The 15210-nt window shown below is 38.2% G+C and overlaps 1 protein-coding gene across 1 annotated transcript in view; it reads left to right on the plus strand.

The window, feature by feature from the left end:
* Nucleotides 1-335: 335 nt before the first annotated feature.
* LOC131069231 (probable NADH dehydrogenase [ubiquinone] 1 alpha subcomplex subunit 5, mitochondrial) overlaps nt 336-15210 on the plus strand; it is a 42286-nt gene continuing 27411 nt past the window's right edge. Inside the window, exon 1 of the mRNA XM_058004592.1 lies at nt 336-754. Coding sequence (XP_057860575.1) covers nt 442-754 — 313 coding nt within the window. The 5' untranslated portion in view covers nt 336-441. The remainder of the gene's footprint in view (nt 755-15210) is intronic.

Raw genomic sequence — 15210 nt, forward strand, 5'->3', positions numbered from 1 at the left:
ATAATTTTTTTTTTGAAATGCAAAGTCAATGATGGCAAGGTTGATTGTACCATAAGCTATTAATGTTTAGCCTGATAGACATTAAAATAAGTTGTTGTTGTTATTATTCTATTATGTGATGGTGATGGATTGTATCTCAACTAGTTTTATCATATTGATGTAATGGCTGTGATCTCTTTTAATAGTCTTCTTCCAAACTTCTCTTGGATTCTAATTTTCCTACATTTTTCAATTAAAAATATAAAAAATTCCTAAATCAATTTAAAGCTCCATCCCTCATTTATTTTAAAAACAAATAAAAAATAAAAAATAAAATGATTCGCAAGGGTTGGAATACACACGGTAGAAGTACAATTGCTATTTTAATTTATTTTGTCAAGTTTCAGGAGGCCTATTTTCCAACAGAAGGGGGCTCTTGAGGCTACGAGACACAGAAGGAAGATGTTCTTAAAAAGATTTACAGGGCCATTGTTGGCCAAGGTGAAGGAAAGCACAGGCATTGTGGGTCTAGAGGTAGTCCCCAACGCAAGAGAAGTTCTCATCTCTCTGTACCAAAAGACCCTCAAGGAAGTTGAAATAATTCCACCAAATGTACCCTACAGGAAGCATGTGGAATCCTTCACCAACCACCGCTTGAAGGTGTGCCAGGAAGAACAAGACTGGGAAGTCATCGAGAAACGGATCGCCTGTGGCCAGGTCGAGGAGCTCATTGACGATGCCAACAGTGAACTTACCCTGATCCCCAAAATGGCAGGTACACTTTTCTTAGCCTTCCTTTAGAAGGTAATGCATAAATTCGAATCCTCCACATTATGGTATTTTCAATTCGCACATTAAAGATGCTTTGAACCCACTTGCGTTTTTGCCCGCCAGCACTTCAGGTCAAAGGGATTGGCTTGCCTGTGATCTTAGTGAACATTGCGTTTCAGCCCTCGGCCATATGATTTATTCTAATTAGAAATTAAGGATGCTTTATTCCCTTTTTTTAAGAAAATTTGTTTTCGCAAAATTTAAACAAACTCTTATTTATGTATTTTTTTTGGTGTGGGGCGGGGATAAACACTTCTTCCTTTTTGCGGCCCTTTGGCACCGGCTGTACAGGTCATTGATGGTCTTTGGCTTATTGCCGAGGACTGAGAGTGTCCATTCTGCAAAATTCCCCCAGGATCTCATCCCTTATTGTGTGGGTCTTTGCATTCGTAACAATTGATATCTGAAGGGCTCTTTGTGAGCCAAACATGCTACTCCACTGTATTTAGGGCTATTTTAATGATGCAAGTGGTTGATTTTGAATTTCATGGATTATCCATTGCCATGAGCTGGAAAACAACCTTTAACTTTACATTCCATTATATCTGCCATGCTGTACATTAGTTTATTTGAATGACACAATTTTTAAAGGTTGATTTCAATATCATGGATTATTGATTTATGTGATTGTGTAGGAACTTTTCGTTTAGGTAAAGTTGCAAGGTTTAGTTTATCCCTTGGTTTGGTCACAAGGTTTGAATCCAGGATTACAAAATTTGAGTAATATATAAATTTATTTAAATATCCCTAAATAGGAATAAAAGCAAAATGCCAAATACTTTCCACAAGTGACACAAAAGGATGTATTCAATTCAGAACTTGTGTTAATAGATTCAGCTCTGCTGTTAAATTTGCTATTGATCTAGCAAAATATGTTTTTCAGAACTTGTAAATAAAATTGCAACAGGACACAGAATCAAAGAATAAATAACACAGCTACTCAACTCTCAGACCTTTTATTGCAATCTCAGACTGTATTACACTTAAAACAGCATTACATATTAAACAGCCTCTTTCCCAGGTGGAAGAATACTTAACATACTACACGCTCCTGTCAATGGGCAATCTCTCTCATCTGTCTGGCTTGTAAGATTCAGGATATACACATTTTCTTCAGAGTTAGAGGCGCTTTAGCAAATTTTGTTGATATAAGACTCCCACTGCTTATTAAGATGGATCACACTTGGTCTGTAGAATCAATTCTCGAAACTCTGCAATGAACAAATGCCCTCGCTTCACTTTGTCGAATTCCCAGTTCTTTACATCCTTCCGCCTCAGACCAATTCGAGGGAATGTGGAGATTTTGATTTCTCTTGCTGTGTTGAGATTGACCAATGAAAATATCCCACGGCACCAAATATTGAATATAAACCTTCAAAAGCTTATGAGAATGAAGCAGTTACTTCAGATAGAAGGAATAAATCTTTATCATTGCATATAAACATCCAACCTGCTTCATCCGCGAACTTCCTTATTTCTTCCATATGGCTGACTTTGGAGAGAGTGGACCACTTTAACTTATTTTGCCGCACTTCTTATATTCGCCAATCCTTTGATATAACTCCAACCCAAACAATTAAAACCCACTGCTTATAAAATCATCATACTCTCTTCCATAAAACGACAGATAATAATAAATCTCCAATTGAGCTCACACCAGAAATATGATAAAATATTCAGAATACTTTAATTTTTCAGATAGGTACCAATTACCACAGAACTGCAAATAGCTTTATTCCATAAACATTCATCAAATTTGTCTCCAAAGGAGACTTCACAAATTTGCTCAATAGTGCCTGCTGCTTTGTACATACTCCATGGGAAGGGATGGGTTTTCGTCCACACCTTCAACTCCAAGGGTTTCCGTCCTCAGAAGTTCATAAATTATCTTATGAAATCCAAAGCATAAGCAATCCATCACGAAGAACCCCCTTATAAAGGTCTCCAGGAAGTATCTAGAAGATAGGCCGACTTGGATAAATATAATTAATAAAGTGACATAATAATAATTTATTATTTAATTGTTATTAAATTAATTAATATTAAGTCATCGTTTGAATGTTTTATTTATTTTTGACAACTTAATTAAAATAAATTTAATAAATCGTCACTTCAAAAATTGAGGACATTACAGTCCTCCCGGCCCAAACATTGCTTGTCCTCAAGCAATTCTCTGCTTGTACCACCAGGGTCTCAAACTAGCCATATGAAAAACACTATATCATTCTGCTGCTCCACTTTGATGCAACCTGCAGTACTGAACCCTGCATCTCTGTTATTCTGAAATCTTCCCTGTAATGTCCCCTAGTGGGAGAGCTACCAATTTACCGATAATTAACATATATTATTATACATTCCTATGCTTTAATTCATATTCCTTAAATTATTATATGAATTAGTATTTATATATATGTGTGTGTGTGTACATTTATATATATATAGGGTCTATTCATTGATTATTATTCCAAATAGAATGCAGGCCTAAATCCCAAACATTAAAACACGATGTGGCATACTGCTATGCAACCGTAGTTGGCTGCCACTGATCCAATTCGAACTTTCTTTCTTAATTGTTGACCCTTGCAATCAAGGTTCCATCCATCTCATGTATATAGTCATTCACTTGCAACAGATCTAGTCAAGTAGGCAATTTCTTCAATGTGCAGATCCCGTTAAGGATAATAGATGAAAATAAGTTTTTCTAATGCATGATTTCCGTTGAAGTGATAAGGACTGCTTTCTTATATCTTGGTAAATGATGAGTTACATTGCAATAGACAGGACTCGTGCCTATTCATCATCGCCTTCATACATAATTCGGTCTGATTATAGTAATTGCTGATAACTAATTATTACCGGGACTTCTCATAGCTTAATCACAACCGCTGACAATAACCTTGATTATTACATCTTCTCTAATTATCGATTAGGTATTCTTGAAAATATAGTTAAGGGATATCGATCATCATAATTATAGCTGTTACTTAATATGAATTTCTTGCTTGTCGATTTCTGTTATTATCGATGATTAACCTTCTAACGGTATCCATTGTAATCGATGGCTAAGATATTTATCTTAATCAATTACTGATGCTTGTCTAGCATTCGCTGTAAATACTGACCAATCTTATTAAACCTTGATTGACTATCTTCTTTGATGCTTGATTAGCATTACTTAGATTGATATCCGCCACTCAATAGTAATTCTTTGCTTATCAATTCAGGATAAGAGGTCGATGAGTCCATTACTTCCATTCGATGATATCAAGACCAATTATTGATAAGTCCATATTATAATTTCTTTATTTCTTGGTTGTTTATCGGTGTCAGAGTTTTATGGTTACCACACGATTTTGAAACTTACTTTCAAATCGTCTCCATGGGAGACTTCCCGAATTTGAATGGTCTCAAAGAACTAATCTTTGATTGGACGGGGACATCACCATTTTTTAAGCATCTTGACAAGCGACTTATTAATGTTAAACAATATCGATTTAAGATGATTAATCATGAACATTGATAATGATTGATGAACAGTTATGAAAGATGTGACTTGGTTAAGGGTATGCATAATTTATTTTTATTCGAATATTTTCAAGAATATTATATTTAATAAATATTGATAAATATTAATTAAATAATTTAAAAATAATATTATTAGTAATTAAATATTAATAAGATTTCCTATATAAATAATTATAATGGCTTCATTAGGTTACGTATAACGATCAGGGAGAGGACATGACATTCCCACTATCATGCTGATTAATGGATTCTAAATCATCACACTGCCCCATTCATCAAAAATGAGGAGATAGAAGTATCGCAAGAAGCTATCAACAACAAATAACTCTCCAACTCCACATGGTCTTCCATGGGTGTGCAAAATACCCATCATAGGTGCACGAAAAAAACATATCAGTCCATCCTAGGCTGCTGATGCAAACCCGAACAGCACCCATAAATTGTAAAATCAGACTCATGATGATGTAAGAAGTGCTTCTAATGACCAATGATGATAATGCTTCATCGTTATGCCAATTTCTAATGATAAAGAGATGATCCATGTCTCTCCAAAACACCCAAACAGCTGCTGCCTTCAAAGCACTTCCAAGAAAATCCATGTTCGATGTAGAACAGTCATTACTCAACAATGTATGTAGTACTAACCCATGAATTAAGGTCGAAACACTTCTGCCCTTATGCTCATGTGTATAGCATAGATCATAACCCAGCTGAAACACAAACAGTTGCAACTCAGAACCAGGTATCTTCATGACAACTTCTCCATACCTTTGTTTATAAACCAGCTGTGTCTCCACTTCTCCAAGTGCATACCAACCAAGAGAAAGTATCTCCATGACATGTGTCAAAAGTCTCGGAGTTAGGGCAGTCTTAGACTTCATTAAAGAATCACCGATGCCCCCATCCATGTACACTCCTTCATAGGCTGGTCCCAAAACAGTAAGTTCTACCATGCGAGCTTCTAAAAGAGATAACTCCTTATCAAACTCTCCACGAATGACCACGAGCCCAACCAAATTACTTATGCCTCCCTCTACATGTATAGATATAACACCAGTGGCTGATCCACCAAGTGTGTGCTCAACTATCCCATCTTCCTTTATGATTTGAGCTTTCAATGGATTCTTTAAAAAAGGAAACTAATGAACCTCATGATGCAAAGTAGTTATCCCCATAAAATTTTCTGATTCATACCTCTTCTCTAGCTCACACCAATTTGAATGTTCTTCTTGTAATTGTTGTCTTTCTTGGGCAGTCAACCACTTGGTCTTCCTATCTCTTTGTAGCCATCAATCACATGTACTTTGTGACTTCTTTACATCTCCCCAGGTCTGATGTACAAAATCAGAACCTTTGTGGCTTGGACCTTCATGACATTCCTCACACAAAATTTGAGTGCCCATCATATTGGGAGACTCCTCAATACCATCATCCTTATGTGAAGTGGCTGCTATCTCATGATTATGCAAAGGTGAGGGACTGTTGTTTTCAAGCAAAAAATCAGAATGGCAGTTTCCATAGTGTCCTCAAGAGCCTCAAACACTCCCTTCATTGTTGAAGGTTCTTCATCAAATGCTGCTCCAAGAGATGTCTCTAACTGAAGATCACATGCTTCAGGTTTAATTCAAGCCTACATCCCCTTGGCCGTCATGTTTATAGTTGTCCCCTAGTATGCACCCCACCAAAAAACATCCTCCTCAAGGTTGCCGACTGTCCCAATTGAAGTACTACTGTCAACAATCAGAAAATCAGAATTTTCTGAATTTAGGGTAGCATCATGTTCAATCAAGAAATCACCCTCCTCATGATGAGATGTCAAAAGACAAGGAGATCTCTTCCATTTTGAGTCGAGGATAATTTCTTCTCCAATTGCACCACTATCATCCCTTGATGGTCCACAAGGAGTATTAACAATCTTTTCTCATTTGATCATATTTTGAGCCTTCTTTGCAACTTCTTCACTGGGAGGTTGCTCCTCAACAAAGGCTGGTCCAAAAGAAGTATGCAACTGAAAATTACATGTATCTCCTTCAAGGCCTTTATGGCCCCCTTGAGCTTTCCACGAATAATCTGCCATTATCTTATGAGTATCATCAATGTGAGTTAGAGATTCAATAATAATGTCTTCATTTAACCTCAATTGACTTTCCAAGTGATGTGACTTTTGAGCTCTAACATCTTCAAACAAATGTTCTGATTTGTCTTCATAATCCTACCGTTCCGACACAACTCCCTTCACAACATCTCTTCCACAAAACTCTCGTTTTGAAGTTAGGCTGTTATCATGCTCAATCAAATGATCATCAACATAAATGTGAGTAGAATCATTTACCACATGCTCTTTGTAATGTTCCAACTCAAATCAAGATGATTAGCAGTAGTTTGGCTGTCCTTTCCTTGGATTACCCAAGAGGAAGAGGACACAAAGCATCAATGGGGTAAGAAATGAAGTCCTTGGCTTGTCCTAAATTTTAATTTTAAGTTGAGTGCATGTCTTTTATGCAACTACTTAAGTTATTTTAAGTTGGGCACGTCTTTTTAGGCAACTTAAAATGATGCCTAGCCATGGGACTTAAGTTGTTCTCTTTTCATGTACTTAAGTGACATCTTAAAAACATGTGACAATTTGCCTAAGGGGGTGTCCAGCTTCTAGGAGCTGATAAGAGCAGATTTTAGGGTTTTACCAGTGAGCCCTTGGATTAAGAGGTTAAGTTTGGAGGGCAGAGATTAAATCATATTGTTAGGAGTTGTTATATAACACCTTAAAGGCTCATTTTGAGATGATTATGTGATGAAATTTGCTGTTGTTGCTTTTGCAACTTGGCTTGAGGATTAAATCCCTTGAGTGTCCCTGATATTGGTGAAACATACAGGCTCTCCCTAGTCAGAAGAGTGTGTTTTGGTGGAGGAACTCCGATTTGGGAAACCCTAGCACATTGTTTATTTTGGGCTGCAAGAATTCATCAGGTTTGGAGGCCAAATTGAGGACAATATCAGTGCTGGAGACTTAGATCTGGGAACATTCACTGCTGCAAATCATTAATTTTTGAGTTTTCTGTGGACTGTTGAAGAGCATCAATTTCAGACTTAATGTTGGTCAATTGGGAGCCCAACACCACTTTTGGAAGGTCCGCTAGTGTTAGAAGAAATATTTTGACCCAAATCTGGAATATTTGGTATGATATCTGCACATTTATTTGATGGAAATGTCTGATTCTTAGTTCTGGAAATTTCTGGGCAGTTATAAGGTTTTAAATTGTCATTTTTTTCTGAGCATGATAATAATCAGAATTTTCTATTTCTCTCAGTTTTAATTCTGATCTGAAATCTGATCAGAAATTCTGGGCTGGATTGAAACTGCTTTAATGCAAATAAATTTCTAGATTTATGCCCTAGTTTGTAAAAGTTTTGTTATCAGATTTGTGCCCTAGTTTGCAGAAATTATTGTCTTGTTTTTAGTATCTTATTTGGGGATATTACAATGGTATCAGAGCTGCAAGAATTGGCAGCCTGTTTGGGCTGATTGCATGTGCGGAAAAGGTGGTCATAGTTTGGAAAAATATAAAGGATTAATGGCAAGTTCAAATCAGTCACCATCATCAAGTGAAGAAGAAGCAAAACAAATGTTTTCAGACATGATAAGACCGTTGAATGATAACAACCTTTATTTGAGTCAGTTGGCTCGTAACATAGCATATGGAAGGACTTTGGTGTATATAGAAAGGGAAGAAAGTAGCAAAGCTGCAGAAAACAAAGAACATTCTAACAGCAAATCCACGGGTTCATTACAATCTAGACCTTTAATTGTTAATTTTAGCAATCAGATTGACAGTAAGAAACAGAAAACATGAAATGCACACATAACACAGTGATACCCTGGGAAAACCTCCCTCTTGGAGGTGAAAAATCCAGCAAGAATATCTCAGATCTAATATATATTAAGGGCACAACCAAACTACAAATTAGCCCAGCTAGGGCACAACAAATGATCACCAAAGTACACATTTATCTGCAAATCTGATCAGATCTGAATATGAACAAAATTCCCAGAATGTCATACGCTGATCTTGGATGATGTTCGCTGTCTGAGGATAGCAGATTCAGCAGGCATCACAGACTTCGGAGATGATTTGCCTTGCCTAGAGTAAGCTCACTCAAGGTAGAATAACTTCGGTTCTCCAAGTAGCCTAAATTCACTCAATGATGAAGTGATCAGGTTCGCTGCTAGGTGTGATCAGATTCGCTGCTATAGATGTCTTGATTATGACAGATCACATAAGGCAGAGAGATGATTGATTATATTGAGTTCATTGTGACTACAAGTCACCTTGTACTTATATGAAACATACCCTTAATTTTCTTGGTCGGCCTAATACATAATTGGCGCCAAGATACAAGTTCAAATTACATTTGAATTAGGTCTTGCCTCATAGCAAATTACAAGTTACATTTAGATCATACGCCCAAATAGGGCCTGCCCTATATTGGATATAGCCGCTGAGATATTTAAATATCAAGGCCGACATGCCACTTGATATTTGTGTAGTAGGTCGGCCCCCAGAAGGGATCCGACCTAGCTACAAAAACCAACACTCCCTCTTAGCTAGGGAGGATTCCTTCTGAACAAGTCACATAGTGACTACCACCATGGCTACTCCCATGGATGAAACACATAAGACGTTCACCATAGCTACTCCTAGAGGGTGAACAAGCACATTATGGAATTTCTTCCATGATACCCACCATACCTACTCGCAGAGGGTGGAAGAGGGCTTTCACCTCAAACTTCTCCCACATAAGAGTGCATTACCACCATGCCTACTCGTAGAGGGTAGAACGAGGGCTCTAACCTTAGACTTCTCCCAGAGAAGAATGCATCACCACCATGCCTACTCGTAGAGGGTGGATCCACCATACCTACTCGCAGAGGGTGGAACGAGGGCTTTCACCTCAAACTTCTCCCAGAGAAGAATGCATTAACCAAAAGACGTGGCTTCCTCTGAAGCTGAAAGAAACTGGCTCCCTCTGAGCCTGACAAGCTCCCTCTGTAGCTAAAGATGTCAAGCTCCCTCTAACATATCCTCCTTTTCGAAAAGGAAGTCTTCATTTGACCTTTGCTCCTCCTGAGAAGTCCCTATGCCAACTTCTGCAGAAGAAGCAAGAGGAGTAGACCTGAATTTGCAATCCCGAGCAAAATGACCATACTTGTCACACTTATAGCACTGGATGTGAGATAAGTCCTTCTTCCTTTTTGATTTAGGGGCAGGATCTGAATCTCTGTCTCTATCCTACTTCCTTCCTTTGCCTTTATCCATATGCGAAGCAAGGACTTGATTTTCTACATCATAATGATCACGCTCAATTCCTCTTGCTATCAACCGTGACTCTTCTTGTATGCAATCTGCTCTCAAACGATCGAACTTGGGAAGGCCTGATCTTGCACTAATTCCTTGAATGTAAGACTCCCAAGATGCCGGAAGACCATTGAGAGCAAGCATGGTCAAGTCACTGTCATCAACAACCATCCCAATGGATGAGAGCTGATCTCTCAAATCAGAAATCCTCATGAAGTATGCTATGACGGATTCACCTTTCATCATCTTGATGTGATGAAGCTGCTGCTTCAAAGCTAGGGCACGTTTGGTGTTGTTGATTTCGTACATCTCTTCCAATGTCTTGAACATTTCGCTGGCAGTCTTCAACTTGGAGATGATAGGTACAATATGATCCTTCACGGAGTCAACCAGCATTCTTTGAGCTTGAAAATCTTTCTTCCTCCATGAAGTCTTTTCCTCTTCTGCCTCAGGTTCAATGGATGATCTCTCCACAAAGTCTGCAAGATCACTTCCATTCAATGCAAACATGATTCGGAATCTCCATGACGTGAAGTTGGATGCACCATCCAATCTATCTTCAACCTTGAGTCTGTTCAACATTTCGAATGAAGTGATAAGAGCAAATAGGAAGAGGAGGAACAACTACAATCAATCTGATTACCCCTAATTCGAACCAAGCTCTGATACCATGTTAATTTTAGCAATCAGATTGACAGTAAGAAACAGAAAACATGAAATGCACACATAACACAGTGATACCCTGGGAAAACCTCCCTCTTGGAGGTGAAAAACCCAGCAAGAATATCTCAGATCTAATATATATTAAGGGCACAACCAAACTACAAATTAACCCAGCTAGGGCACAACAAATGATCACCAAAGTACACACTTATCTGCAAATCTGATCAGATCTGAATATGAACGAAATTCCCAGAATGTCATACGCTGATCCTGGATGATGTTCGCTGGCTGAGGATAGCAGATTCATCAGGCATCACAGACTTAGGAGATGATTTGCCTTGCCTAGAGTAAGCTCGCTCAAGGTAGAATAACTTCAGTTCTCCAAGTAGCCTAAATTCGCTCAATGATGATATAGGTGTGATCATATTCGCTGCTATAGATGTCTTGATTAGGACAAATCACATAAGGTAGAGAGATGATTGATTATATTGAGTTCATTGTGACTACAAGTCACCTTGTACTTATATGAAACATACCCTTAATTTTCTTGGTCGGCCTAATACATAATTGGCACCAAGATACAAGTTCAAATTACATTTGAATTAGGTCTTGCCTCATAGCAAATTACAAGTTACATTTAGATCATATGCCCAAATAGGGCCTGCCCTATATTGGATATAGCCGCTGAGATATTTAAATATCAAGGCCGACATGCCACTTGATATTTGTGTAGTAGGCAGGACCCCAGAAGGGATCCGACCTAGCTACAAAAACCAACATTAATACCCACTTTTATACAAGAATCAAGCCTTGGGACCAGATTATCAATCAGCCATCTCTTTTAGGTATTACTTGGAGGTCACAAAGCACACAAGGCCCAAGCAAAACCAAAATAATCAAGAGAAGCAAAATTATGGATTGTAGAAGAGGTTGGGACATCTATCCCTACCTAGATTTGATAGATCATCCAAGTGTACGACTAGAGCGTGGATTCAAAAATTGGACACCTACCTTGCTTTGAACCAAATGAAGGAGATCGATGCCATCAAATTTGCTACACCTTCACCTTGAAGGGGCTGCACATGGGTGTTGGTATCACGGTTTAGTGACACAAGGACATGGTGGGCTGCACATGGGTGTTGGTATCACGGTTTAGTGACACAAGGACATGGTGCAATAGTTTCTTATGACCAATTTTGCATTATATTGATAGAGATGTTTGACCGTAAGGATTTAGAGGCACATTCTAGAGAGTTGGCTTAGTTGAGACAAGTTGGAACACTTGATGCATATATTTTAGAGTTTCCACGATTACCAGTTATGGTTATTGATGTGTCTGAGAAGAGACTGAATTCTTGGTTCATGGAAGGTTTGTTAGAACCTCTTAGAGGTTGGGTCACAGTGCTTGATTCGACATCCTTGTAGGATGCTATTAAGCGAGCAAGGAATATGGAGTTATCTACACCATAGGCTAGGTTTCCTAGCAAGTTTCGGTAGAGGTCCTCACAACAAAATTGGTCATGGAAGAAGGATAGGAAACTAGAATATACTAGACCAACGGGAGAGATATCTAAGCTTTTCTTTGCTTTGATTGTCGTGAGAAGCGAAAGGATTTGAGGGACGAGTTGAGATGGAAGAGGCTTTGCTTTGATTGTCGTGAACCTTGGACACCTGGACACAGGTTCATGATGAGCAACAAGAGTAGATGGATGGGGAGTTAGGCGAAGATGAGCATCAAGATGATTTGGCACAAATGGAGGGTGCGATTATAACTCTCTCTACCACTCCTCATTATAGTGCTTTCAAAGTTAAGTGTGTTGTGCAGGGACATCGGGTTGTTGTATTAATTGATAGTGGAGCTACCCACAACTTCATTGATGCATCTTATGTGAAGAAGAGGGGTCTAAAAGTGGAGGAGCATGAAGGTTTTGTGTGAGGATAACGAATGGCATATTGCGTTGTGCAAATCTTGTTCCACAGTTGAGCATGGCATTGGGAAATTACACCCTTATTGAGGACTTTTATGTGATTATCATTGACGAGACCAATGTTGTGTTGGGTGTTTAATGGTTGCATGCTATAAGTCCACATTTGATGGACTTCAAGACAATGCAATTGAGTTTTACAACAAATGGTAAAAAGGTGGTATTGAGGGGCTTATCTTTAGATACACGTAGAGTTGTTTCAGCTAAGAGGATGGAGAGAATTTTTCGACATTCAAAGACTGAGTGGGTAGTGTAGTGTTTTATTACAGATAAGTCCACGGATATAATGTTGACTTACAGGGCTTGTTGGACAAGCATTGCTTGGTGTTTTCAAATTTACCACATGTTTTACCTTCTAATCATGGTTTTGCGCATGTCATTGAGCTTGTGGATAGCAAGCCAGTTGTCACAGATCCTTACCGTCATCCCAAGTGGTTCAAGGATGAGGTTGAGAAGACTATTTGGGAGTTGTTGGATGCAATTAATATACGACCTAGTTCTAGTCCTTTTGCTTCTTTTGTTGTCTTGGTGAAGAAGGATGGTACTAAGGATGTGCATAGATTACCGTGCACTTAACTAGAAGATCATCAAGAATGAGTATCCTATTCTGCATATTGATGAGTTGTTGGATGACTACATGGAGCGGTCTACTTTTCCAAAATAGACCTTCGATCTAGATACTATCAAATCTGAGTTCGTGAGCAGGATGTGCACAAATCAACATTCAGATGCCACTATGGACATTTTGAGTATTTGGTAATGCTCTTTGGATTATCAAATGCTCCGGCTACATTTTAGTCTTTTATGAACCATGTCTTCAACAAGCAATTGCAAAAATTTGTGCTGGTTTTCTTTGATGACATCCTAGTATATAGCAAGACGTTGGAGGAGCATCTTCGACACCTTGATGAGGTATTGAGTATTTTGGCAGCTAATACCCTTTTTGCAAAAGCTTCTAAGTGTGAGTTCGGCATGACCGAGCTATTGTATCTTGGATATGCCATTGGAAATGGTGGAGTGAAGGCACATATGGAGAAGATTCAGTCTATACTTGATCGGAGGGGCTTCATTGGTCTATGCACATACTATAGATGTTTTGTAAAGGGCTTTTCTTCATTAACCACTCCTTTGACAAATTTGACCAAGAAGGATGCTTTTGTTTGTATGGATGAGTCTTAAGGGATCATGGATCATCTTAAGAAGGTAATGAGTACTTGTCCTATTTTGCTTTACCAGATTTCTCTTAACCTTTTGTACTTGAATGTGATGCATCCGGTGTTGGTATTGGGGCTGTTTTGATGCAAGACAAGCATCCCATTGCTTGTGAGAGCTGTAAATTGAATGAAGTTGAAAGAAGGTTCTCTACATATGATAAGGAGATGTTGGCAATTATGCACACACTTGAGAAATTTTGTCAATATCTTGTGGGTAGCAAATTTACTATGAGGATTGATGATAATAGCCTCAGATACTTCATGGTGCAGAAAGGTTTGAATGAAAGACAGCAGCGTTGGGTAAGTAAGTTACAAGGGTATGATTTTGACATTGAATTTGTAAAAGAAAAAAATAATGTGGTTGCTGATGCATTGTCTAGAAATCCTACATTTTGTTCTCTTTCAAAAATTTCAGCCTCTTGGAAGGATCACATATTAGGAAAATATGCAAAAAATCAGCATGCTTGCGATGTTCTAGATGATAAATTTGATGATGATAAGTATAAAGTGCTGAATGATATCACCTATTACAAGGGTAGAATCTATTTGGTGCTTGAAAGTAAGTTTAAACAAAAGATTCTTACTTCTGTTCATAATAATCAGCTTGCTAGTCATCCTGGTTATCTGAAGACATACTGGTACATTCGTGAAAGATTTTCATGGAAAGGTATGGAGGATGATGTTCTTAAAAATGTAAGGGAATGTCTAGAATGCTAGACAAACAAGGCTGAAGTTTCTTTTCCAGTAGGGCTGCGAAAACCACTTCCTATTCCCAATTAGAAATGGGAATAAATATCGATGGATTTTATTATGGGGCTGTCTAAGGTGAATGGTAAGGATTGTATTTTTGTTGTAGTGGTTAGACTTGCTAAATATGCTCATTTTATGCCTATGCCTTTCAAATTTAAAGCACCACAAGTTGCTGGGTTGTTTTTTGAGCAAATTTTCAGACTTCATGGAGAGCCAAAGAGGATTGTAAGTGATAGGGACCGCATATTCATCAGCATTTCTTGGCAAGAATTGATGAAGTTGGCTGGAACGGAACTTGATCATAGCACTAGTTATCATCCTCAAACAAATTGTCAAACTGTAATTGTAAACAAGTGGCTTGAAGGTTATTTAAGGAACTACGTTTCGGGATAGCAAAAAGCATGGGCAAAATGGTTACATTTTGCATAATTTTGTTATAACACTACATATCTAATGAGCATTGGCATGAGCCCTTTCAAAGACTTGTATGGCTATGAGGCTTTTAAATTTATATATTTGGTTTTTTCTTAATCTAGAGCTCGAAAAGCTCTCGAGTGGGCAAAAGAAAATCAAGACATCCTCAAAGCACTCAAGGAGAATATTCAGATTGCACAGGAAGAACAGAAGAAATATGCTGATCGCCATCGAGTTGAGAGGTCTTTTGAGGTGGGAGACTTGGTATTTGTGTGTCTTCAATCTTATAGACAATCTTCCTTGAAGGTAAGTGGGCAAGAAAATCTTAAACCCAAATTTATGGGCCTTTCAAGGTAATTATAAGAGAATTGGTGAACTAGCATATGAGCTAGAGCTGCCATCTACAAGTGAGATTCACAATGTATTCCATGTGTCATGTCTCAAAAAGGCACTTGGACAGCATGTGACACCTTCTACGGAATTGCCTCCCATGGA

Source organism: Cryptomeria japonica, chromosome 7, assembly GCF_030272615.1.
Source record: "Cryptomeria japonica chromosome 7, Sugi_1.0, whole genome shotgun sequence".
Lineage (NCBI taxonomy): Eukaryota > Viridiplantae > Streptophyta > Pinopsida > Cupressales > Cupressaceae > Cryptomeria > Cryptomeria japonica.